This window comes from Oenanthe melanoleuca, chromosome 1 (genome assembly GCF_029582105.1).
Source record: "Oenanthe melanoleuca isolate GR-GAL-2019-014 chromosome 1, OMel1.0, whole genome shotgun sequence".
NCBI lineage: Eukaryota > Metazoa > Chordata > Aves > Passeriformes > Muscicapidae > Oenanthe > Oenanthe melanoleuca.
The window spans coordinates 4,591,496-4,617,331 of record NC_079333.1 but is presented as its reverse complement, the minus strand read 5'-3'; the positions used below and the strand labels follow the sequence as shown (position 1 = coordinate 4,617,331).

At 37.0% G+C, this 25,836-nt stretch overlaps 1 protein-coding gene across 8 annotated transcripts in view; it reads left to right on the top strand.

Moving 5' to 3' along the window:
• DCAF6 (DDB1 and CUL4 associated factor 6) overlaps positions 1–25,836 on the top strand; it is a 75,087-nt gene that overhangs the window by 37,038 nt on the left and 12,213 nt on the right. The window contains exons 11-16 of one of the 8 annotated variants that reach the window (XM_056499890.1): positions 2,970–3,137; positions 10,041–10,100; positions 15,400–15,505; positions 17,774–17,889; positions 18,667–18,750; positions 18,897–19,206. In XM_056499890.1, coding sequence (XP_056355865.1) covers positions 2,970–3,137; positions 10,041–10,100; positions 15,400–15,505; positions 17,774–17,889; positions 18,667–18,750; positions 18,897–19,206 — 844 coding nt within the window. Of the gene's footprint in view, positions 1–2,969; positions 3,138–10,040; positions 10,101–15,399; positions 15,506–17,773; positions 17,890–18,666; positions 18,751–18,893; positions 19,207–25,836 lie in introns of all 8 variants that reach the window. The other 7 variants (XM_056499881.1, XM_056499910.1, XM_056499900.1 and 4 more) reach the window with 7 other exon arrangements.

Sequence of the window (25,836 nt, the reverse complement as noted above, 5' to 3'; positions counted from 1 at the left end):
ACAGACAATGGATACTTTCTAATTTGTTATATAATACATCAGAGATGCTTTGACAAACCTAAACAAGGTGTCAGATTGGCAGCTTAAATTTGTCTACAGGATTCCTGCAGGCATAAATTTAATAGCACAAGGTGTTTACACATCTAATAATACTGTTTCAGAAGCAGTGCAAATGTGACACTGGAGTTACAGCAAAACAGGTTTTTGGGTAACTTAATGAGTAAGTTCAAGGAACAGGGAAGCCCCTGGGCAGAGAGGTTGCCCTGGGTTTGTGTATGAGCAGGCTGGGTTGGGAATGTCCATTTTGCAATGTTTATGTACTCTGGTAACCCATGGCTGTGCTCAGTTGTAAGATTTTATTTACTCATAATCAGTAGTCTGTATATCTGTCTCCAAACACTGCCCTCTGCATCAAGGACAGGATTCCCTGAGCTTGTTCACCTGCATTTAAAGGTGAATAAAACCTGCTGCTTTTTTGGGGTGACAGGAATGTGCTAATAGGAATATTTTAAATACAGTGGAGCTGAGTAGGAAGCCCAGACAGAGTTATGTTGTAAGAGGTGGATGACTGGGGAGGCATTTTGGAAGGTGAAAAAAGGGATAAAGATATTTTCAGTCACCATTTTGTATAACAATATGGCAGATAGAAGTTTGAATATTGTAGAAACTGAAGAATGTGTTTTCAGGAAATGGCTTCTTTAGAATCAGAGCATGAATTCCTAACCCAGTCTTGTAAACAGATTTCCATAAATAATTTCTACAGATTCCTGTACTGAACACGAGCACTCATGGTAATTCTGTGTTTGAAATCACAATACCTTTGCATATGCATACAGTTCAAATTTATTGTTGGTTTGGTGTTCCAGAAAATGTGTATGTGGTAAGCATTTGAGCTTCTATATCTGAATTATTTTTTAAAACTTTAAGAGATGAAGTACCTGTTCAAAATAGAGTCAGTGCAGAAATGGTTTAGTGCTGGTGCTTGTTGGGATAGGTCTCTTCAGCAGAATGTATGTTCTAGAAGTTTGAACATTTAAGTTACAATTAAACAACAAAATCAGTGCAAAACCTCAGTAGCCTATTACTGCCCGAATATCTGAATAATTTTTTTATATATGTATATGAGAGCAATTGCTGGAGATTGTCATGCTTATCACTAAGGAAAAATACAACAAATTTATTTTCTTGCCCTGCTTGTGCCATTCAGTGGAAACCTTTAATTTTTGTGTATTAGTTTTAAGATGCTGATATTTTAAACACCAGGTACAACAAACAGTAAAATATAATACAGATTTTTCTCATAAATAGAATTCCAGGTACACATATTGGGAGGGGATGCAGGGGGGCAGTTGGTTCATTAATACAAAGCTTAACCCTAATGTGTGTTCTGATATAAGGTAACTGCTTTTAAATTTTGAATGGGAGCCTTACTCCATTTGCTGGCAAAATGAACATTTGCTTAGTTATCCTGGAATATATTAAAAGGTGTTGTCACTGAACATATCCAGGATAGCTGCTTTTGCATTTGGTATTGTAGTTCTTATTAGATCTTAAATTGTGGCTGTCTCAACTCAGTGGAACTGAATCAGCAGCAAACACTGAAAACTGCAATTTTAGGCATCATTGAAATTCCCTTAAAACTATTCTCTAGGCTGTTTGGAGTTTTTATTTCCATAAGTGGTTTTGGGACACGAAAACTATTCGTAGAAATTCTCCTTGATGCCATATATTCCTTTTAGGAACTATATATTTTAATTTTTGTTACACCTTATCAACCATAAACTGAGAGGATTTTTTTTCCCAGAAATGATATTAGTCTATTACATTAGTACATTAAACCATTCAGTATTAACTGGTGCTTGTCCCTAACTTTCCAATTATGGGATTCTGGTTTTGCGTTTGTTTCTCTTTATAAAAGAAAATTTAAGATTTGTTTGTTTCACTGTGTTGGATAAGGGTTACAGAATATTTGTTAAGCTTTGCCTGGCTGAAAAGCCCCATGCCAGTGTAAATCTCTTTACTATTTTAACATTTCAGTGTCATTCAGACACTGCAATTAAAGACACAATCTGTGTTATTTAAAGAGAAGCACTTGCCACACAGCACTTGTGTAAGTGGAGGAAATCTGCAAAGGGCATGGAAAGAATAAAAAATTGCTTGGACACCTCATTTTATAGCAGTTTTCAAAAATACTGGTAATCAGACAATGAACTTAACATGCCAAAATACTTTAACTGGCAAATTAATAAAGACAAAATGATGAAAACAGTGAAGCTTCTAAATATGGGACTAAAAGAATAATCTATTAAGAGGATGCTTATGAATTGCTTATGATCCTATGAATTACTTTGTCTGTAGGACCACTTAACAGTGATTTCAGATTGTGAATCCTCAACCATGAGGAATGTCTGAAATTAAAAATAAGTTAATAGAGAAGTGTATTTTTTGATTTAGCTGTTGTTTTGCTACCTCTTTCCATAGCTCCAGTTTACTTTTTGCATTGGCTTGTTCTGATAAAAATTTACCCTTTTTTTGGAAACATCAGGAAGCTATTATATTAATTTTGAAAACTTACCTGTAGACCACAGTTGCATAGTTTACACCAAATATTCTCATTTATTCTGTATATTCAGAATGAATACATCTGTTGTGTGCTTTGTTTTGATTTAACCAGGCTGTATCTATTTTCCTTAAATAATTCTTTGTTTAACGGTTTCATTGCTGGAGATGGGGAGGGGGTTGTATTGTATGGCACGAATCCTGAATATTTAAGTGTGATTCATGCCTTTAGGAAGAGAAAAACCAATTCCAATCTATTTCATGATTCCCAGATGTTAGTAATTTTTTTTTCACTGTAATGACATTTAGTACCTGTCGCTTGTATCTTTGGTCAGTCCCCCCACCCCTCCTCTCTGTTCTAGCTGTTGATTGCTCAATGCTTCTCTCTTTGTCCCCTCCCTGTCTGTCAGAGTTGATGGGACCCGAGTTAGCAATAATCCGTAGGGGCTTGCAGCGACTGAGGCTTAAGAAGGCAGAGCAGCAGAGACAGCGAGAGCTGGCTGAGGCGTCTGCAGCACAGCCCTCCTCTTCTGAGCAGGCCACCCCTCAGGGCTCCTCACAGGACCCCCAGGCAGCAGGTTGTCACTTGCCAAGGTTTCTCCAGCAGATGATGTAGCTGTAGTTTGTGCTGCTGCTGTTTGCTGAGATGCTGCTCCTCCAGAGCAAGGCCTTTCCTGCACTCGCTGCTTGTCTTGCCTTGCATGTGGTGGTGTTTATCATCACATGGTCAGGAGCTGAATGGACAGGTTTATCCATCTAACACATTTGTTTGAGTGTTACTATGTGGAAATGGTTTTCTAGGTGCATGGTATCAGGTTTGTGCAATGAATATTACAGCAGCTGAGCGAGAAATTGCTGTGTTCTGAGCAGAATGAGAATTGCACACTGAAATTGCATTTGGTGCTACAGTAACATTTACCACTTGGCTTTGGGTTAGCTTGTGTTCTAAATCAGAGTAACAATTCAGAAAAATAGTTTTGCCACTCTTATGTGCAATGGTTTTACAATAAGTATAGTGAAAATACTTGTACCTAGCCAGAATCCCCAGATATGCTCTCCTTTTTTCTGAACAGAGCAACTCTTCATTTCACCATCCTCTTTCTCTCTTGTCTTACTGAAATGAAAAATGATTATACAAAAGCCTCAAATATGTTTGCAGTAACATATTTGAGAAAGTTAGGCAGAAGCATGCATATGAATAAAGAGGCAAACCCTAAAGCATAAACTTGAAGCAAACTTTGTTGTGGCAACATGTAAAAACGAGTGGGCTGCATGCTGTGTGAGAATTCAGTGTATTTTGTGCTGCAAAGTCATGTCTAGCAGTGTCTCTTCTATGGATAAATCCTGTGACAGTTGAGATGTGGCTAAATTGCTTTTAAGGGCTGTGTCACACATTTACAGCTGTCTTGCCATAGTTCAGTCTATCCCTTAATCTGGAGCCCTGCAGAACAATTTGATATCACAGTGGCTGATGCTCTAGTCACAATATGCAGTTACTGAATTTTGAATAACTTTCTACACTAGAAAATACTGCAGAGAGGTTTTAGAGTGTTTTGGAAACCAGTACATCCTAGGAGGGGTGTGTGCCCATCTTAGGGATGGCAACCATGGGTGCCTGTTACCTGTAGAAGGAAAACAGGAACAGCAGTGGTAGCAGTGGCCTTGTAGGGGGCTGCAGTTTCCTGCCAGGACAAAAAAAACCACCCCAAAAATCTACCAGTTTTGGTTGTTTTTTTTTTTTTTCCTCAGCAAACTGAACACCAGAATTTAACTCAAGTATAAGTATTGATAGAAGAAAAATTTTAACTAACAGTCAAGATCCTGATCTTCCATTTCCTTTTCAGAATGGCTTAATTTAAAACTTTTTTACTAAATTGCTTCTCACTGAATTGAAGTAGGGAATACAATTTGTTTACAGCCATGTCTGGAGGGTGTATCTGTGGGGATTTAACTACCTCTTAAGGGTGTGTTGATCTAGGTTTCACGTTGATACAGCTCTCCCATCTCTTCCTTAATGATCCTTCCAGAATGCAAAGCAATTTCTTTACTCCCCATTGCTTGTGGAGTTCCTACAGCACACTGTAGGATCTATACTGCCACAAATGGGAAGGTTTAAGCTGAGTAATTGCTTTGACTGGGAGGCATAGGGGTCTTGTGCATAATTGGGACGCCCCCAACACTGCCTCTTGGAGTTTTTTGAGTTCCCACATGCTTAGAACTTTAAGGGAACTATTGGAAATATCCAATCCTTTTGTTTGGGATCACTAGGAGCCACATACACAGCCTTGGAGGAAACTAATATTCAAATATTTATCTCCTTCTGCATGTAATGGCAATGACTTTGCAAATTTAACCATTTTACTTACTCAATAATTGCTTTGAAAGACAGATTTACTCAGTTCTGTGGAAATATTTATTTCTGGGGAGACAGAGGGGGAACCATTTTTATCCCTGACCTTGAGCTCATTAGGATGTATCTTCTTGAGGTTTGGTCTGGTGGGTGGAATTGTTGCCTTGAGCAGTATAGGCAGTGGAAGTTATAAAACGAGAAATTTAAGTTGGAAAATATTTAATATGTTTGGTCAATTAGTTCTTGAGAAATTTGATAAAAGATTACATTGGCTTTTCCTTTCTATTTGTATGTGTAAAAACCAGATATTCCTGTTGTGCCTTGTCAGCTTCTTTCATTGCATTCCTCCTTCCTCTGCTCAGGGAGGGAAAAAATGAAGCTCATTTCTTTTGAATGGGGATCACCTTTGCATTGTTTATTTACTTAGTAAAATTTCTGCACCCTGGACATGGAGATATTCTCTGTACTTGCTCGTTTATTTTTTTGAAAGTTACTTTTTGTTTTCCTTTTCTGACCTCCCACAATTTATTTTTGCAAGTTGTTTATTCATGACCTATTCCTTTGGAAAACCAGAGCTGCATATTTTTGGTCTCTTGCTTCTCCATAGGAGTTATTTTCTAACCCTGTGCTTAGCTGACTTTTCAGGTAGGAAAAATAAATCAGTAGTTTTGGATTGTTTGGGGTTTTTAAAAGTAATAAATTCCTATGCAGAGATAATCTCTGATTTTTTTTTTTTTTTTCCCCTGAAAGTTTGTCTTTGCTGCCCTGTCATGAGGCAGGTGTTCCGTTTTCAGGCACATACTAGTTGTGAACTTTCACACAAAAAAATTGCACCCCAAAATGTGTCTGCAAGTTCTCAATCCCTCCTCTGATAAAACTTGTATAATTTGCACTTGCAATTTTGGAGGGAATTCAGTGTGAGATTAAGGCCACTTCTTCTGACTTGCACTTCATTATTAATCCTTATCTTTGCAACCAAAGAAGCTTGAGTAGGAGGAGAAAAATATCCCAACCATGTAAGAAATTACAAGTAGAAAATGTCAAGAGATGAAAACTTTTTTAATAGAAAATTAGTCTGTGTGATAGTTATTCTATCTCCTAGTTACATGAGGATTTGCAAGATCAATCTGTTGTAGTTAACCTTCACTATTTAGAAAAATATGGTCAACAGTTTATATTTTTGAATGTGAAAGGGAGATGAGTAATGATTCACTCTTTGACTCTTGACAAAAGGTCTTGGATGACAGAGATTTTGCTTTAGTGGATCCCCTTCTTAAGTATTGTCCTAATCTGGAATTTGGCTGAATTTTAGAAGCAGTGTGTGCTGCATGGATCAGGGCTGTTTTGTCTTCAAGCCTTTGCTTAGGTATTGAATAGATTCAGATTTTTTTTGGTAGCCACTTTATTTAATTAGGAAACTATGGTAAATTCTTCAGTTTAGATTGGGTTTCTATTTATTGTATAGTTTCTCCTTCAAAGCCTAATTTTTATTTTCATTTTTGTGGCATTTCATAACATTTAGATCCTGCATTTATGTGCTATATGCAAACAACAAAGAAAAACTAAACATTTTTAACCTGTTATTGTTATTGCTGCTATGCCACATATGCATCACCATTTCTACATCACTTCTCATTCTGAGAATTTAAGGAGATGGAATTCAATTTGAAAAGTAACAGAAGCATGAACAGCTGAATCACGAAGTGAAAAAGAAAAAACATATAGATCAAGGGTTCCTGGAGTGGTCATTGTACCTAATCTTACTCACCAAAACATGATTTAATACTAGCCTTTTTTTTCCTCTGAGGAAAAAAAAAGTATTTATACTGCATTTGCTGTGGAATGCAGATATATACATGTCCATGTTATTTTGCAGAACCTGTGCTGCAAATTGACTTTTTTTTTTTTTTTTTTTTTTTTCTTTTGTTTTTTTTTTTCTTCCTCCTTTCGGTCAACCTATACAGTCAGTTTTTAAAGCAGAGCAAACTGGACCTTCACTTGTGTTAAAGCTTTTGGAGAAGAACAAGGGAATGATGGCAGTTTTTATCACTAGATTCTTTGCTATCACTTAGCTATCAGATGTAGAAATGTGTATTTGAAGTGCACAATATGTAACTGAGAGCTTATTCACTGTGCAAAGCAATTATTCCTAGTTATTAAATCAAATATTTAATTTCTTAGATTCCTGTACATGTTTCTTGTTTAGGATTTTTAAAACAGTTCTCACTGCTTTAAACCTCACCCTCAAGCTGGTGATGTAAGCAGGAATTTTTTTCAGTCAGAACTGAGGTGGCATGCTGATATTTTGGTGAAGTCAGGTGCTGATTGCCCAAACTACAGGAAGATCCTTCAGCATATAACTGACCTTAAAATTATCTTTTATTTTCTGTTTGAGGTTCCCCAAATTTATGAATCTCCAGTTCCCTCTTTAAGTGGTGCTCCAGTTTAGAATGTACTGGTGACATTACAACCAGTGGTGAACTGCATTGGGATGTAGACCCAGCCTGTGAAGGCTCAGGTAAGAGTTTGGATTTTTGTTTGTTTTTTTAACTATATGGCACAGTTTTGGTAATACTTTTATTCCAAAAGCTTTATAAGAAATTATGAAAGTAATTTTTTCAGACTTTTTTTAACAAAACAAAGCCATATATTAAAAAAAGAGGCATTTACCTGAACTTCTCTAGGCTGGTTTCATGGTTGTGCTGATTTCCCTGCCTGAGGTGGGGGTTCCAGACTGCAGAGCCACTTCAGGGGGTGCTGGTGATCTGAGGCTTCAGGGTACTTGGAAACAAGGGGGGTTTCAAATTACAAACGACTCTATTCTTAACCATGCTAATTCAGGTACTTAGGATGTTCCCTATATGTTGACTAAATATTAATTTATTCAAGTGAAATACATTCACAAAGTTGTATGGAGACTTGGATGTAACACTGAGATGTGGGAGGTTTAAGCCTCTGTTGACATGGACTTCTACCTAGAAACCTTTTCATTTTCATTTACTGTGATTGAGTGATGCACATGGCAAAACATACTAACTTTTTTACTTACTGCTGGTGTAGTGTGAGGTCTTAATAAAATTAGAAGTGCTGGTGAGGGTAGTAATGTAATTTCTTATGTTTCTAATTAAAATATGTTAATTTAGTCTTCTGATCATACAGGTCTTTTTTTCTGATCATACAGGTCTCTAATTACAGAGTTAACAAGATGAGATTTTCCAGCCAAGTGAAATATTTGGCAGCACAAAACACCTTTTAAACAAGGGCATATGAGCTTTTGGAAAGGATTGGAGTGCAGGAACAGAGCATGGGTGGAATCACTGTCATGCATTAGGTTTCTCGGCTTGCAGTCCAGGACCTCCCCTCCCTTTAGCACTTCTGATTCAAGTTAATCCCAGCCATGGACTTTGTGAGGCAGAGATCAAAGCCAGCCCTTGAAAGTGGCACAGATTCCTGTGCTGAGTCCGTTGGAACACAAGGAGAACATCTCATGACATGGAGCAGCAGTACACCAGCTTTTTGCTCTGATTTACCTTCTAAAAAGTGGCTTATTACTCCATTGAAAAAATTCTCCTGTAAATCCTTCTCTTCTAATTTATATAATATATATAAAGCAGACTTCACTTTTGGAAAGTAAAATATATTAATGCTACAAATCTTCTACTTAATAGCTACATGCCATAAATCTAGATGATAAGTGATAAATTCTGTGATCTGACTTAGATGTGCTTGGTGCAAGGCATGGGCATGGTTGAGCAAGGAAGACAAATCAGGACCAATTTAGTGTTCCTCAGTTACAGAAATAAGCTGTGCAAGCCCAGTTCCCAAAACAAGGCAGCCTCCAGAATGCACTGCCTCAGACTTTCCTGGTTTCTCTCCTTTTCTCCTCCTCCCCTTCCCTGCACCTGGATACCAGTGTAGCAGAGGAGCACACTGCCATGCTTCCACCAATGGCTGGGAGTGAATGACTGCTTGGGAATACATGTATTTAAAGCAGCTTGGTCAATGTAGCAGGTTTTATGGCTCTACTACAAAATAGGTCTCACTTGTGATTCTGGCTCAAAGCTGGAAGGGAACTTCCCGTAGCAGAGAGTATTATTTCATTGCTTTCCTTATATAGGAGCTACATTTGTGTTAAAATTCATTTAGCATGCTGAGATGTTGGCAGACCGTGACTCAGTTTGTCATACAGGATATTAAATCCTCTTAGTTTAGGATGAATTTGTTCGTAACAGAATATTAACCAGTGGAACCAAGATATGATACTCTAGCCAATATCTTTGGAATGCTGCATTAATTTATGTATATCAGCTCATCTTCAGATAATACAGAAGTAAGATCTGATCTTCAGAGGTGACAAGGGAAATAGACTCACAGAAAATATTGAATATTGCATCTGTTATGTCTGTGCAATGAATGAGTGCTGGTGATAGTTATTAAGTGGTAGTATCCAGGGGGAAAAAAGGCACTTACCTGCTGAGGGAAGGGTGATTATTCTATTTATTTGTTTGTTTATGTGATTGATGGGGATGCTTGTAAGACTGACAGGTGTGGTACTGTGATAAACTCATCAAGACTTGTTCTCAATTATCAGAGGTGCAACATCTAAGAATGCAGAACAACCAAACTGTCATATAAGTGGAATGTATTTTGGTGCTTTGATGTTCTAAAACATTATTATTAAAACAGTATTTAAATATTGGAGGTACTGGTATGCCATGGAGTATTTTATGCTGAAATATACATATTCTGAAATTTACATTTTGCACATGGTGTGAAATACTGGTGTCATTTGGTAGCTGGAGCAAAGGCTTTAGGAGTCATGACTCTTCAGTGTTTTTCCTGACATGTCAGAAGTGTGAAGAACACAGTAAATTATTTGATAATGGACAGGCATTTCCATTTTCAACATGTCAGCAAGCTTCAGGCTGTTCAGTGAATAAATAATGGTTTGAAACAAGTGGCTTTGCTTCTGTCATGCCCAGGAAATGCAATATGGCTGGCTGCTCATTAAACAAACCCAAAGCTTCCTTATGTTGCTGCTTTTTTTATTTTAAACTAACATATGATCGTGACATTGCTGTGCAGTTATCTGCTGCTTATGTTTTAAGTTGAAATCTCATTTTTGTTTCAGATTCTCCTTCTTCAGTGGTTAACAAACAGCTTGGATCCATGTCACTTGATGAGCCACAGGGTGCGTGTGACAGGAAATGCACTATACCCAGCCATAGCTGATTGCAATGCTTCCTTTTAAAGTTGCTTTTCATGATGAGAAACAGTCTAAAAATGCTGTTCATCCACATAAAGTAGAATTCTGTAAGCAGATCTGCCAGAAACTCATTATTTAATGATCAATATGATTAACAGAGTGAGGTTAATTGTTGTTTTTGAAAGCCATTCTAAGCTCGATTCTTCATGCAATTACTGCAGTTCAGTGTAGGGACAGTAAATGTCTCATGTATTCTATAGACAGTTGAAATATTTTTGTAAAATGCAAAGTAACATTCATTACTTAAGCAGGTTGGGTTTTTTCTGAATGGTTCTTCTTGGATCTAAGGACAAATATTGCATTAATCTTTAATCTCATAATGCCACATTAGTTTCTCTTATCTATGAGTGGTGTTGCAGCTTTGTTATTCCTGCACAGTTTCAGTAACTCCAGAGCACCCATTGCACTGAGGTGCATCTTCCCTCTGTATCCCCTTGTCCTTCATCCCTCCTGCTGAACAAGTGCTGGTGTTTTCTGTAGGATCCCTATGGACTGGGGGTGGACAAAATGCTTGGGAGCTTTCTCTGTGCCCATTATACATCAGTGTCCAAACTGTGAGCACTGAAGTGGGCCAGAGGTGACTCTGTTCCAGCAGCATCAATGTCATCTGTAGGGAATGTTTATGGCTGAATAATTAAGGAGTAATAGATGCTAATTTAAAAATAGATTGCCATACACTCTGCATTATGCTTCCATATCAAAGCGTTGGTAGAGATTTAATAGCTTAAATCCCACAAAACAGCTTTGTCTTCTTTCACATTCTAAACTAGAAAGCCATTTTGCAATCCCACCTCTGAAAAATAGTCTGTTTGGCAACTCTTGAGATTATGGCTTACTTTAGGAGGCCAGAATGTTGGGGGAAAAAAATCAAACTGCACCTTGACAAAATAAATTTTGTTTGTGGAAATACATTTTGTGATGAAATAGCCTTAAACCTCAATGTGTAAATTTTGCTAATTATTCTTGGTTGAGTAGTCTGTTATTCCAACAATCAGGTTTAGCTGGAAAACTTGCTTATAACAAGTGGCCAATTATGCTCTCTGTTCTGAACTCAGAATGAAGCATTATTTGATCAGAGTAGAATAATCTAGAACTAAAATAGAAAGTCTGTAAGTTTCTTAAGATTCTTACAACTGTAAAAAATTTAGGAAAACTGTTTTTTTCAGCTTTAAGTTACTTGAACGAAGAGATTCCCTCTTATAGAAGCTTCAGATTTTTTAATATGCAAGAAAAAATACTAATCCAAAATACATTTGCTTTTCAGTACCAGTACCAGTTCTCCAGTTGTTTCAAGGCAATGTTTTTCTTCTTTGTTAGCAGACAACATTACTTTTAATTTTTAAAACTAGGAATTTGAAAAAGGAGCAGATTTATTAGGAAATCTTTTGTTCAAATGATAACCAGAAAGAATAATTTGCTTAGATTGAGTTGAATTTCTGAAGTTTAACAGCATTTGTTTCACTTCTATTTGAAGTCTCAAAATAGTGTAAGTAGTTAATGAAGATAGTCATAACAGTTATTTCCATAAAGAATTACCTTTCCTTCTTATTCCTTAAGTCTCTTAATTTAGTACTGAATCAGCTGTCTTCTGTTGGACCAGTCTCTCTTGTTGGCATTCATGTTTTAAGACTGGTTTTGAGTTAAAAGGTTTTTGATTCTTATTGCAGTCACATACATTTATAATGCCAGCATTCTGCCAGCAGAATCTGAAAGTCATTCCTTCACACATTTGTGTGAACAAAATGGTTTCAAATGGATCACAGTCATCTGCACTTGACTTTTCAAAAATGTTTTGGATTATGATTTTAGTAGTGGAGAGTTGGCCTTTAGATCTATTGCAGTGTTAGAACTTTACTGTACTGCCTGAGTTGGAATGAGTAAAGAGTAACTTCTCATGAAGTTGCCAATAGATGAGTGAACAGGGCAGCATTTGAGATGAACAGTGCAGCAAACTGGCTTGAAGTTCCTTACAGTGTTAGTTTAATTAGGAAATGCAATCTGTAAACTTGTCCTTATGCACTTAACCCTTTATAGTTGAGAGCCCCAGTGTCTGTGAAGTTACACTTGCACAAGTTCATTTTCTAAGGGAAAAAGTGGGTCTGAAGGTTGTTGCTGTCAGTTGAGTTTGGTTTGTGGATCTCTTTTTCGTGTAAGGTTATGAATCAAATTTTGTCTTCATTTTTAAGAGTGGTAGTTTAAACGTGCCTTCTTCCTGTAGGCACCTGAAGAATGGACCATTTCAAGAGGTTTTTTATTAAATAACTGTAAGTTGTTGATAGTATCTTCAAAATATCTTGTGTTTGCCTATAAAATTAAGTAAAGTTTTAAAGTATTTTTTGGGAATTTAGAATAGTTTAGTAAGGTGGTGGTGACAAGCTACAGTTTTCTCTTGAAGCAGTGATTACCCTGATAGAGTTGGCAACCAGATTAATAAACTGAATCGCCTAAATCACAGAATTTGGGCCATTTTCCTCTCCTTCTCTTCATTATCAATGTGAAGTACATCTGCCCTGATGAGATGAACTTAGTAGAGGAAGAGAATAGAGAGCTTCATTCTAATCTGGGCAGTTTTTAGGCATCACACTTCTCTCTGAAAACAGAGTTCAAGATTTGTAGGGTTTATGTGGCTTTTCTGAAAGAATGCTCACTTATATACGAGGCAAAGCTTATTTGTTTTCTTCACAGGGGCTCCCAGTCAGCTTTCATTAGCAGTGTAAATTCAATATCAAATATTGAACCACACAACTAATTCTCTGCAGTTTATTATCAGATTCTCCTCTCATCTGTCTTTTAAATAGTTTCTTGTTCTTATTAGGGTCTATGTTATGCCCTAAAGCTACTTGAAAGAAGGAACTGACCCCATCCAAATTGTAGTTCGTGTTATTGTAGATTTAGCAAAGTGCTATTATCCAGTATGGTTTAACAGCTATCTGTTTCCAGAAACTTGTAAAAATAATTTCTCAGTCAGTGCCCTCTTTAGTGAAGTCTGCAGCAATTCTTCCAACTCTTTGGGTGTGGACAAATACGAGCATTGCTTCCAGAGTAAATGTAGCCAGCCCTTATGCATCTTGGATAGATTTTCAGATACTGAGATTTTAAGACAAGAAATACAAGCCTGGTATTCAATTAGGCTCGTTGTAGATAGCAATGTTTGGTTACTTTGGCAGCATTAAGTGATTTTGTTCTGAAGCCAACCTTGCACAGCAGTAGGAAGTCCATGAGTGCAGTCATTATTTGGGGGTTGTCTTGCATTATTCACAGCAGGAAATTGTCTCTTTTTAGCTGGGTTCCCAAATCAAAGATCTGTCTTGTCTGTAGCTGTTACAAGGAAGCTGAAGAATTTTCCAACTCTCACTTTTGACTTTCAGTGTCAGTTCCCGGTGACTTGTGCAGTATGTGGGATCAATCAGTATTTCTACTTGATGAGGAAGGGATGCTTAAAGTCTGAACAGACTTTTATAAAAAGAGATTTTATAAATCACAGATTGTCAAAAATAGGGGAAGCACCCGTTCAGTTAAGAAAGAATGTCAGTTTTGTTCAAACTGTCTATGTAGCATTATAAAATATTTCCTTACATTTCTTTCTTAGATTTCTGTTCCTTAAATAAGCTTTCTTTTAAAAATTGTTCCACTCTAACAAGAGTGTAACTGGAACTTGTTAATTTAAAGAGGCTGTAAGCTTTTCTTTCCATAGAGCAGAGCCCATTGTGCATTGTTAGGGTCATGGTTGTAATTGATTAATTCTCTTTCACATAAAAATATTCTAATTTGTTCTTTCAGGGGTTTTGTGGTATGTTTTGGGTTTTTTAATTTCTCTCCAGAACATGTAGAAGTGCATTTTAAAGTTCTTTGGCACAGCTGATCACTGCTCTCATCCTGTGAGTGGGCTTCTGCCTGTCAGCAGATTAAAAATATGAGCATTGATTGTTAGGTTAAATTCTCATGTGCTATCTCATAGTTACTATAATTTAATTATGTCTTTAAAATTAAGTATCCTGTGCCAGTATTGTAGCCATTACTGTTATGATAACAGCCTATTTAGTGGGGAAATTTGTAGGCTTGTGTTTGAATGGAATGTTAGGTTTTAACTGACTTCCACAAAGATGATCTGCAGCTTTTCCTTTATTTACACTTGTCAGTGTGCTGCCAATACTGCAAGGGTATTTATAGTCCAATTTCTGTATTCCATAAACTAAAGAAAGGACAGAAGGTTTTGTCCAAATAATCCATGAGATAAAAGGCTCAGTAGTCATGAAAAGCAAGACTGCAGAGGCTTTTAGTGGCCATTTGAATGCATTGGAATACACTAAATAAACCTTCCCTCAGTTCTGAGAGAATGGTACCTCTGTAGAGAGGCTCAATCTGATGCTGATTTCCATGAACTTTTTAGTATTGCCCAACTTCAGGACTGATGGCATTTGTGGACAGATGGTGAGCATGAACTTTACTCAAAGGGGATGGATGGATGGATGCATGGATGGATGGATGGATGGAGTCATTGAGCAGTTCTCTTCTGAAGCAGCCCATTAAAATCCTTAGAACCATCTCTGCAGCAGAGGAGTGACCAGTATGCCTTGGTTTTCAGTTCCATTCACTTTTGCTTTTGGACATCATGAATGAGCTCATTTTGCAAGCTTCTGCTTGCACTTAATATTAAATAAAATAGGGGTTTTAGCATAAAATTCTTGAAACATGAATTTGCAGTATTTTTATGACAACTGACTGACAATTTACAGCAGGCCTAAGGGTACTGGTAATTGTCTGGGTTCTTAGTAGGCAACAAAGTAGAGGATGGTGATTTTTCTAGGGTGGTTATATCTGGATCTCATAATCCTTTTTTCATGTGTATTTACTGAGGCAAAAAGATTGAATGCCGCTTAAAAAAATAATCCTATTAATATATTTGCTATAAAATTGATCTGCTTATTAATGATTAGATTCTGTGTACACATATCTATCTGAAATTTTATTTACTTGCATGTTGAAGGACAGCATCTCCTTTGTTTGCTCTTATACTTAGATATAATTTTAGACTATTTTTCAAGCATTGCAAATTTGGTGTGTTTACTGTGGAACTTCTTAACTTTTTGCTTGGGCTGTAAGAGATCTTAAACAGACATATATGTTACTACTACATTTGATAATTAAATTAATCTTCAGAATTATAGCAGCTTTCTGTACATTTCTAATGCCTGTTCCAACTTTATCAACCCCATATTTACAGAGAGTGATAAGCCAAGAACAGGAACAGGTGAACCAGTTTTAAGTTTGCACTACAGTACAGAAGGAACGACTACAAGCACAATAAAACTGGACTTCACTGATGAGTGGTAAGAACAAGTTAATTTTGGTTTTGACTAGTTCATGATTGGCACATATCAATAACACTTGTCTAGCATAGCTATAATTATTTGCCCTGTGGCTTGTGTCTATTTTTAGGTGTATCTACACAATTTGAAATGGCTGTAGCTCTTAATGCATTGAATCTCTATAATGCCAGCATAATTTGAAACATGCTATTTTCATCAAACCCTGACATAATATCAAGGTGTTACAAAGCAGGGTAGTAGAGGGATAGAATGGTAGTCCAGTCACTACCAAATTTTCATATGGTATCTTCTCATATGGTATTCTCCAAATGAGTCTTTCTGTGACTCAGTTCCTGAGTTATAAACACTGAAATTAAATTTCTGTGTATAAGGAGTGCTGATGAATGCAGAAGGCTGAGATAGCAACTTTGTGAACTGCTTAGGTGTTGCAGTGGTGACATCCTTTTCAAATAAGGAACACACACTGCCTAATGGCCTCATGTACTTGGCTTTGTGTCCATGTCTATCAGAAGAGCATCTTAGGATCTCCCAGAGCAACCATCATCCTTATTTTATCTCATCTTATTTCTGTCTCTCTAGTTATGTTTTCAGAATTACTGTAGGAGACAGTAAGGAGAAATGCTTGCTCATTGGTACTGAGGGGGGAAAAAAGTCACAAAACTCAGCCACATTTAGCCACTCTTAAGTGCTGTGGTTTTGGACACAAAACATACACCTTGCTCACAGTTTGGAAACTTAAAACACTGATTTTTGCCTCTAAGATCCAGCAAACTTTGAAAAAATTTAGTTTTGCTATGATGCTTTTACCTAGTTCTGCAGTTAGTCAGCAAATTCTGTGGAGTTTGGTGGTGGGTAGTGTGGTGTGGGTAGTGAGAGGAAGAAGCATTTTCTGGTAGGACAAAGTTGCAAGTCAGTGTCAGTTCAGAGGCTGACTAAAAACATTGTGCTGAAGAATGGAGCAACAGGAGAAAGATGCAATTCCATCTGACAAAATGATGCACTTGAGAACAAATGACAGCCCCCTAATCTGAAAATTGGAAGTTGTGAAAATGAAACAGAGGAAGACATGTAAATGGAGCATTGAACTACAAAGTAGATTCCTAAGAGTCAAAAAAATATTTTACTGTTTAGGCTGTGATTAGGTTTATAAAATGAGACATGAAATAGCAAAAATCTTCCACTTGATATCTAGCAGTACCCTTCTTGTCTGGCCATTCAGAAACAATGCTGAAAATTCTGGGTTTAGAAGAAATACTGAAAAAACTAACAAAACTTTCCCTACAGCCTCTGAATCCAGAAATACTGCTCATCAAGAGGAGTAAAGGCTCTGATTTAACATAAGGCACAAAATTCCTGAACTCTAGAATGGATTCTCAAGAATCTTGACTTGTGCTGCTTCTAGCAATGTAGCATGTTAAATATTGGCTAATAACATACACAGGTCAGAAGATATTTGTAAAGAGACAGTCTAAATTCTTGAGAATCACCCTTATAATTGCCTTTTTTTCTGCTTTTGTCCAATGATTTACCTGAGTTTAAGGCCACCTCACTCGAGAGCTCAGCAACAAGACTGCATTTCCTGAAAGTCTTTGCTAGAGAGTCTAAAAGCATGAATTTCAATGACATTCAGGTCAGCAGTTTACATATTTCCTGAGGATTTGTTTTCCATATTGTAAAGAGAAATTGGTGTCCCACGATATTTATCTAAATATGAATGGGGAGTACATGTCAAATATCAGCTCATAGTGAATCTTGAGAAATAACAAAACTTTGAGAACTGGAAGTCCATACCTCAAAAGGTACAGGAATGAAAATTAGTGGTGAAGGACCTGGAGACTTTTATCTGGATCAGTTTTTTTAATTGAATGGGATAACATTATTTATTAATGCTCAGTTGATAGCTTGTCATTCCTCTAAGAAGACCTCTGATCGTGTATACATCTAAAAAGTGTGCAAATAGTGAAATAAAGCAAATCCTTTGGAGTTCTTACAATATTTGGAAAAGTAATGATGACATTCTTTAAAGGTAAAAAAAAAAGATAGGAAGGAGAGAACAGGGTTCTGTGATGCAGAGGAATTGTGTGGGATGAGTGGCAATGGACACAATAAAAGAGAATTTTGAAATTGCTGTAATTGGTTATAGCTGCTGCCAGGAGCTCTCACTTGACTGGAGTGAGATAGACAATGTTGGTCAGGCTGTGCTTTTGCAATGGTCTTAAGTATTTACATGATCCTAAATTATTTTCTTTTTCCATGTTATGTTGCCAGGAGCATCACAAATTCAAGCTCTAGAGGGAGTGGAAGTCATTGCAAAACTGAAGGCCAAGAAGACTCTGCAAAAACAAAAACTTCAGATGAGTCAGGGCCTGATGGGGAAGAAACAAGTAAGAGACATTGGAATTTCTACTGCTAAGGCAAAAATTCCCTCTTACATCCCTGATTCCCACTGCACACACTAGGAGTCTCATACATGCACATGAAGGTAGCCATAGTAAAGCATGATTTTTTTTTTTTTTTTTTAGGAAAAAGACACCAACCTTAGCTGCAAATAAATATAAACATTAATTTATCTTGTCTTTAGTTCTAAAAACATTTTTCTTCTTAGGGGTGTATTGTGACCCAATTTGTATAGAAAAATAGAACAACTGCACTTTGCAGTTATAAATGAGTGCTTGGAATTTTGTTACATTTCCTTCAAGCTTTCACTGTGTTTTATTAAGTGTGTTTGTCTTGCTCAGTTCATTGCCAAAAGCGCAGTCAAGTCAAACGACTGGTTCCAGGGAAATACAAAAAAAAAACCCAAAAACCATTTTAATAGACTGATAACTTCATTTGTTTTCAGAAATAATGAGTGTCTGTATTAAGAGTACAAATGCTATTTTTGTTGCTAAAGTTCTCATAGCAAAGGCTGTTAAATACCTTAAGAAACAAAAAATGACTACATTTTTCTTTGTTAGTGTGTTGACCTGGTCATCTAGACACATTTATATATACTGATTTTTATGTGACTGATAGCTGAGATTTCAGTAGAGACACTGACTTTGGAGTGGATTCCTTGGATTGGTTTTTTCTAGGAGTGCTGGTGTCATTTAGACTTGCTTGCATTATAGATGTGCATCTAAATGAAATCATGTGGTTTAGTATTAAATTGCTTAATTTAGGGACTCCTGATGAATCTCTCAAGGAAGATGCAAGTGCTGAAGAGCTGAAAAATACAGACGAAGCTGTAGAGACAACAGAAGCAAGTATGTATCTTTTAAATAGTTAGAGGAAGAAATAGAGAATGAAATGTGAACTCAGTTTGCATAACTTAGCCTCGCTGACCATTTCTAAAATAGCCTATAACGATTAATGGTGTGACTTGTTTTCCCCAATACTTGCTTTTTAGCAGTATCAGATAAAGCTGCTCCTGAGCACTCAGGGATGCAAGCAGACCCAGATGTGCCCAGCGCTGATGCTGTCTCTGGGAGCGCAGAGGAGGAAGCCTCCAGTGCAGGGGGTGCAAGCCAAGGCCCGTGCAGGCAGAGCCCCGAGGCCGCTGCGCTGGCGCTGCTGGCGAGCGAGGAGCCCCCGGCGCAGGAGCCCTCGGGGCTCGCGGACGAGGCCTCCAGCCGCACCTCGGCCCTGCAGGAGACCGACGACAGCGACGACGACCCCGTCCTCATCCCGGGGGCCAGGTACCGAGGAGGCCCTGGGCACAGGTGAGGGCAGCACCTGCCTCTGCTCGCCAAAACGCTTTGTGCTTTTTTTCCCTTTCCTTTTCCTTGTTAGTTTCTTTGAATGAAAGACCAAGAAACTCAGAATAAGTTGTTCTTTGACCCGATGGCCGAGTCTAATTTGCCTATGTGCAAGCTATGTACAGCTGCCTTTTCCCTGCAAGCCAGGAAGGCTCTTGCAGATCCAATGTTTATGCTGGTCTGTTGCCTGCTCAATACCTCAGTGCTAAATATTTGCCGTTTATTTTTTATTATTCTCCCTCTAGTCATAAGTGTAGAAAGTTCATAAATCTGGGTACAGGGACCTACGTTTTATTTCATCTGTACCTTAGATGTTCTTATTTTGGTAAAGCAAGAGCTTTTATCTGCTGTTGTGCAGCAATGGTGTGTTTGTAGTGCATAAATTGAACACATCAGTTTTAATATTTCATTCTTCTTTATCACTGAAAGAGAAACTGTAATCTTTTTCCTTTTGGTTATTAAATATTACTATGTATGTCAGTACAAAAAAAAAAAGTAGACTGCTACCTGTTACCATTAATAAAAGATGCATTTAGTAATCTTTGTGCTTTTTTTATATGAAGAGCTGTACATACTTGTTTGATCATTCAGTAAAATGAGCCTTCAATTTGCTATTGTTTGTTTAATACTTTGTTTACTAATTTCAAAACTGTAAAATTATTTAAGCAACATTTCTGTTAGACTTCAGACAATACTTTTTTTACTAGCTTTAGATGTAATTTAAGCTTGTGTCAGATATCTTTGCTTTACTACTGTTCAAAGACAGTGCTATTAATTTCTTATGCTAGCAATGGAAATTCTTCACAGGAGTTTACAATATGTATACATTTGGAAATCATAAGAATTTAATCGTTGTTTCTAGAGAAGGTTTTGAATAATTTGCAGTTAAAATAGAAATTGTAAGCCACCACACTGTCAGTAGTGACAAAAAGAGCAGTCAGCAGTTGTTTATTACAAAGCACAAGTAATTCTGCTCACTAGATGACAGCTTTTATGAAGAAGCCAATATACACAGACTCTGTCTTAATCCATTAACTTTCCATGCAATACTAAGCATTTGTAGGCAGATATGGAATGGCAGAAATATTTTCCCCTGCAGAGGCAATGTTCATTATGATGCAGTGATTGAAGAGCAAGCTGTGAAAAGCCCTGCAATTTTAATCCCATCTCCATTTTCAAGCAGGATTCATGGCTTCTCTTCATGCACCATGTTGCCTCCACGATGTAATAGTTTCTGTAGCAATGTGATAAGAATGACACTTCCAGGTATCACACAGCTGTTACCATTTGCCACTAGTGGAGACATCCTAAATGAAGTTACAATTTATCTGAAATGATTTCTTTCCTCTTTGTGCAGTGAGATTTCTTCCAGTAACAGTTTGAATTTATCACCTAGGAAAGATCATTCAGCTAAATGATATAATTAAAATCCTTTATGCAGGTTCCCTGCTCCCTTATTCTTCCCCCAGATAAAATCTGAAAAAGTTGCTTGGTAGTCAGTGCTGGTTTAGGATTTCCTGCAGGCTTTCATTGCTCAGGTTTAATGCCTGACCAGATCATTTTGTTCTGCTTTTCTGTGTCCAAGCAGTGAAGCTTTCCAGTTCAACTTCTGAGCATTACATTCCATCCTGTTCTTCAGGTTTCAGGAGTTTCCAAATGCACTCTGAGATACTCAGGAAAAGTAAGACATCCTGTGTGTGCTGAAAGAAATTTGGATTTCCAGAAAGAAAGCAGACACTGATGGTCTTAAAGGCTATAGCTCTAAGCCTTCTTAGTATTTATATCTCATATTAGAGTGAAAGGAACTGGAAGTCCTCTCTACTAGTACTATGGCACTTGTTATAGCCTAAAATCCGCTTTCACAAACTGATCAAATTTATACAAAATACCCCATATCCTTTAATGAGTAGGAAGCTAACTCAAAGCATTGCCACTACCTTGAGTATACATGAACTAAAATTGGTAATTTTGTTCTGTGCTAACATTCTGTTTTGACTGAAGTAATTTTTCATGCCAAGTGCTCATCATTGAATGATGTTCATCCCATCCATTTTCAAGTTTTGTCTCAGACTGAGCGCCAAGTTTTTCCTCACTCTTAGCAGCAAAAATTCATGGGTTTCCTGCCATCTTGCTGGTTTTGTCTCTTCTTCATGTTTCACTTCTTACCTGAATGTTGTAGTCCAGCCCCTTGCACTGTTTGGGTTTTGCTGGAGTAATTCTGCGGCTGTTACTCTTGGTCTAGAGAGGATTCTCTGAGCACAATGATCTGGAGCTGTGTCCTCCTCCTCTCTTGTGTGTGGCTGTTCCAGTGGGGCTCATGTCCAGACACAAGCCCAGCACCCTGCACTCTCTTCTGCTTTGTCAGTTCTAATTAATGAGTATTCCCTTTCACCAGAAGAAAGTTCAGAGTTGTATAACTCCATTTTATACTGCTGATTTTCTTTTTCTCAAGGCCCTACAGTCCCTTCTTTATTAATAAGTTCCCCACCCTCAATGTGCTGCATGATTCCATTCCTATACCCTGCTCAAGGACCATTAGCAATACATGGCACAAAATTGCCTGCAATTCTGGGGCTCCACTCGACCAGGATGCCTTCTGTAGGCTTCTTTTCTCTTTCCTCACTCAGTAAGTTGTGTTACCTAACAATTCCTTTACTAAATCTCATTTTTTCAAGTTTATCTAATACTTTACTTTCCAATGTGTCATCTTATGAGATAATTAATGGCATTAATATCTGAGTAATAAAGTAGATTTTTTTTCTCTGTAGAATACTTAGGTGGAGCTGCTTTAGTCTTTTTTTTTTTTTTTTTTTTTTTTTCCATGGATTTGGTTTAGTTTTGTTGTGGGTTTTTTTTCTGAAGAATAAAGACTAGCCTGCAATAATCTACCTTTTGTGAACATATTTTATGTAATGAAGAAAAAAAGTTTCATTTTTCTATAGTCTGAAAAATTCTTTAAAAGGCTGTTGTAGCTTTCTGAAACAGAATGCTAAAACTGACTAAGAATCCATTTCCAGTATGTAGCATTATTGGCTTTGTCTACAATCAATTTCTTTTTCTTTAGGCTGTGTTTTCTTATAAACCAAATAGCTCTTGTTTACACTGAGCAGAAACTCTACAGGTGGAGAAATTCAGATAAAGGAAACTGTCTCAGAATCATTTTCGCTGTGAAGCTGTGAAGTACAGCTTTCCCCACTGAAAAGAAGGGTAGATTTCTAATTCTGTAGTCTGAAACCATGATCTACAGCTTCCTCATAAGGAAAAAAAGTGGCAGAAATACCCTTCTGATAGCTCTGTTAAACAGAGCTCTAAATAAATTGAGAACTTCCTGCTGCATCTCACCTTATTTTTAGTAAGACAGATGTAGACTTCAGATTTATGAATAAATATTGTTTATTTTGCAAATCTAATAATGCAAAGCTTCCATTATTTGAATATTATTTGGGCACAAATCCAAGTTGTAATGTTTTCAAGTTAAGTGTTTGATCTTTTTCTCAAAAAATCTAAGAATAGATACAAGTGACATAATCTCATATTGTGGATGCTTATAAATCTCAAAACATAATGAGGATAGGTGGTTTCTCACCAACTAACCTGAAACTGAGCTGTCAGGAAGGACTGGGCAAAGTTTGCACCTGCTTTAATATTTTGAAAAGGACTTTAAATAGTAGCAGCAAAATGTGGAGAAATAGCAAGATCCTTTGGTTGACTGGCTAAGTCAGCTGCATTGACTGGGACTTAGCTAGGAAGAGTTTTGACATCAAAGGACATTTCTTCAAAAAAGATAATTGAGAATGTGACATCTGACTTTTTTCAGCAGCATTTCTGTAGCCACTGAGCATCACTATAGAAATGGTTTTCACAAGTGACTAAAAGAACCTGAGCAGTTATTTAATTCTTTCTTCTTGTTGGGCTTGTCAATGCATGTTCTTTTTAATAAAATGGATAAGGAAGTGCACAGAATATTTTAAAATAAAAAAAAAATAAAAAAAATTAAAACCTCTTCTGTACAGCAGAGCTGTTTAGCTAGATACTCACCAGAGTAAATAACCTCCTGTGCATTTTAGGGAATCCCCAGGAAAAGGTGCCTTCTCTGACAAATAAGACAACACGTGCAGTTCTTTCAGTCTGGACATATGCAAGGGCATTTCTTTAAAACTTTTTGGGTCCAGCAAATTTAATTCAAACAGAGGGTTCTACCATGCACTCTGTGGGAGGGGAAAAAAAAACTATGCAAAATGCTCTTCAAATGTTCACAGAGAGTGCAGTTTTTAATGGATTGATCTTAATTTTCACAAATTAGTCAAAACAACTCTCTGAGGGCTGATTTCCTTAATGACTGAATTAATTTTGTTTGGACTTTGAAGTTGATCTGGGGGTGGAGGCTAAACCTGGAAAAAGCTACAACTAATAGGTTAAAATCTAAAAAAATACTAACGTAAAATGGAAATGATGATACAGCTGCTGTGATCTATGAAGAATTACTGCATTTTATAACTTAATTTTGTGTACTGTTATATAATCTGAATACTATTTTTGCTGAAATCTAAGTAGTCTCATATACTGACTCATACACTGGGAAGGATCCTTCTCAGTTGGAATTCATAGAGCACACTTTTTAAGAGATGCTAACCTTTGAAAAACATGGTACCCAGCCTTTGTGAATGACTTCAGTTTTCCCTTTACTAGATATAATATCAGAGGAACAGCGATAGGTGATAGAATAATGAGGTAATTAATTATTTTATTCCTCCCCTCCTCCTTTTTATTGCCGTATATTGGATTTATCAGGTTCTTGTTTTTCAAATCTAACTGGCATTTTAAGAATTGCTGTACTTCAAATGCTATGAATTACAGAGCATATTGCTTGAGTTATATTTAGCTGCATGTGTTGCATGGAAATTGAAAAGAAATGGCAGTGTATACATTTTACAACCTATTAACATTTTTATCGTGTGCCATAGAAATTAATGGAATTTGACAAGTGTGTAGTTTGTGCAAAGAAATACCTTTTATTTTTTTAATTGAGCTGCTGAGGAACGAGTTACATTTGCATGGGCTACTGCTGACTTGCTTTGTCTGGTACTAGAGAACATCCAGTTCTGGACAAAAATATAAGACTACATGGATCAAAAACCATTTATATTTTTTGCCTGAACAAGGTTATGGAATTTAAGCATAATTATTAGAGCTGTATTGGGTAATCCACATTTAGCAAGATAGATTCTAAATTTTATACAATGTTGCTTTTAATGAAGTTAAATGCAAAAATCACTTGATCTCATATTCTTCATTGAAATACTTGAGGGAAGCAGTTGTTAGAACATGTAAAGCAATTTGGGTAATTGTGTTTGGCCACATGCCCCAAGAGGCAGAAACTCTCTGCTGTGATTTCAGTCAGAGGCCATCTAGAGGGGAAATGGCCCAAAAGTTGTTATAATGATGAAAATGAACATCTTGGCTTCCTATGGAAGGAAAGGCAAAGGAGCAAGATGAGGTTAAATAAAAGACTTAGCCTGAGTCCTGTATTTTAAATGCCTCCAGGAAAATAGTGCAGATCTTTATTTCTTTGTCTTATATTTTCATCTTTGCTGCAATTGGAATACCTGGATTTAACTCATCAGCTTTCTTAGAGGTTCAGGAAACTGTGCTGTTTGTACTTCAAATCTTACAATAGGCATTCTTTCTATATTCAGCATGCTTACCAAGGAATTCTTTAGCTCTTCAGCACAGCCCAGGGGAATATTAGTTTCATGTTGCTATAAATTTAATATGAAATAAATGATGCATTCAGCATGGAATTTTTTATCAGTATTTCTTTCTCTGCTTTTCATCATCATTCACAGCATATCAGGTGAAAATTTTAAAATGTTTTGTAACTGAGAATAATTTAAACATTGATTGTGTTGGAAAGCTGGGAAATTACCTAGGAGGGCATTACAGTAAACATTTGGTTTTGTATGCTCAGCAGTGAAATAACTTCGGCTTTAGGGGTAGTGTCAGTGTGCTGTTAACAGGATGGTTTTGCCTTTGGTGTTGAGCTGTCTTAATGCTTGAAATTTGACAGTAGCAGTAAATCTCTTCCACAGGTTCAGAGGCTCCTAAAGAAAGTCATTAATATCAGAAATATAATCAAATGCTGGCATTTAGTCAAGGAATCAATTTTAATATGGTGGTTAAGACAAGTCTTTGGAATTCCTGGGCAGGACAGTGATAGCTGGCAGATGGATTCCTTTACAGGATCAATGAAGAAATGACAGACCTGGATCAAGGTTTGCTTCAATGGTTTAGATACACACACACACACAAATAATATTAGAATCATGGAATGCCCTGAGTTGGAAGGGACCCACAACTGAGTCCAAGTCAATTGGACACCCCCAGGAATCCCACCATGTGCCTGAGAGCATTGTCCAAATAAGGCACTGGAGAAATAAGATCTAAGTTAGTGGTTATAAGACTTAGTTTCTCTGCAACTGTTTTGGATAGGGAAAATAGTTCAAAGGAGAAGATGGTAACAAGAGTGCTTAAAAGATGTGAACATCAAAAAACTTTAAGAGAAGGAATCAGGGTTTGTGGTCCTCAGCACTGATG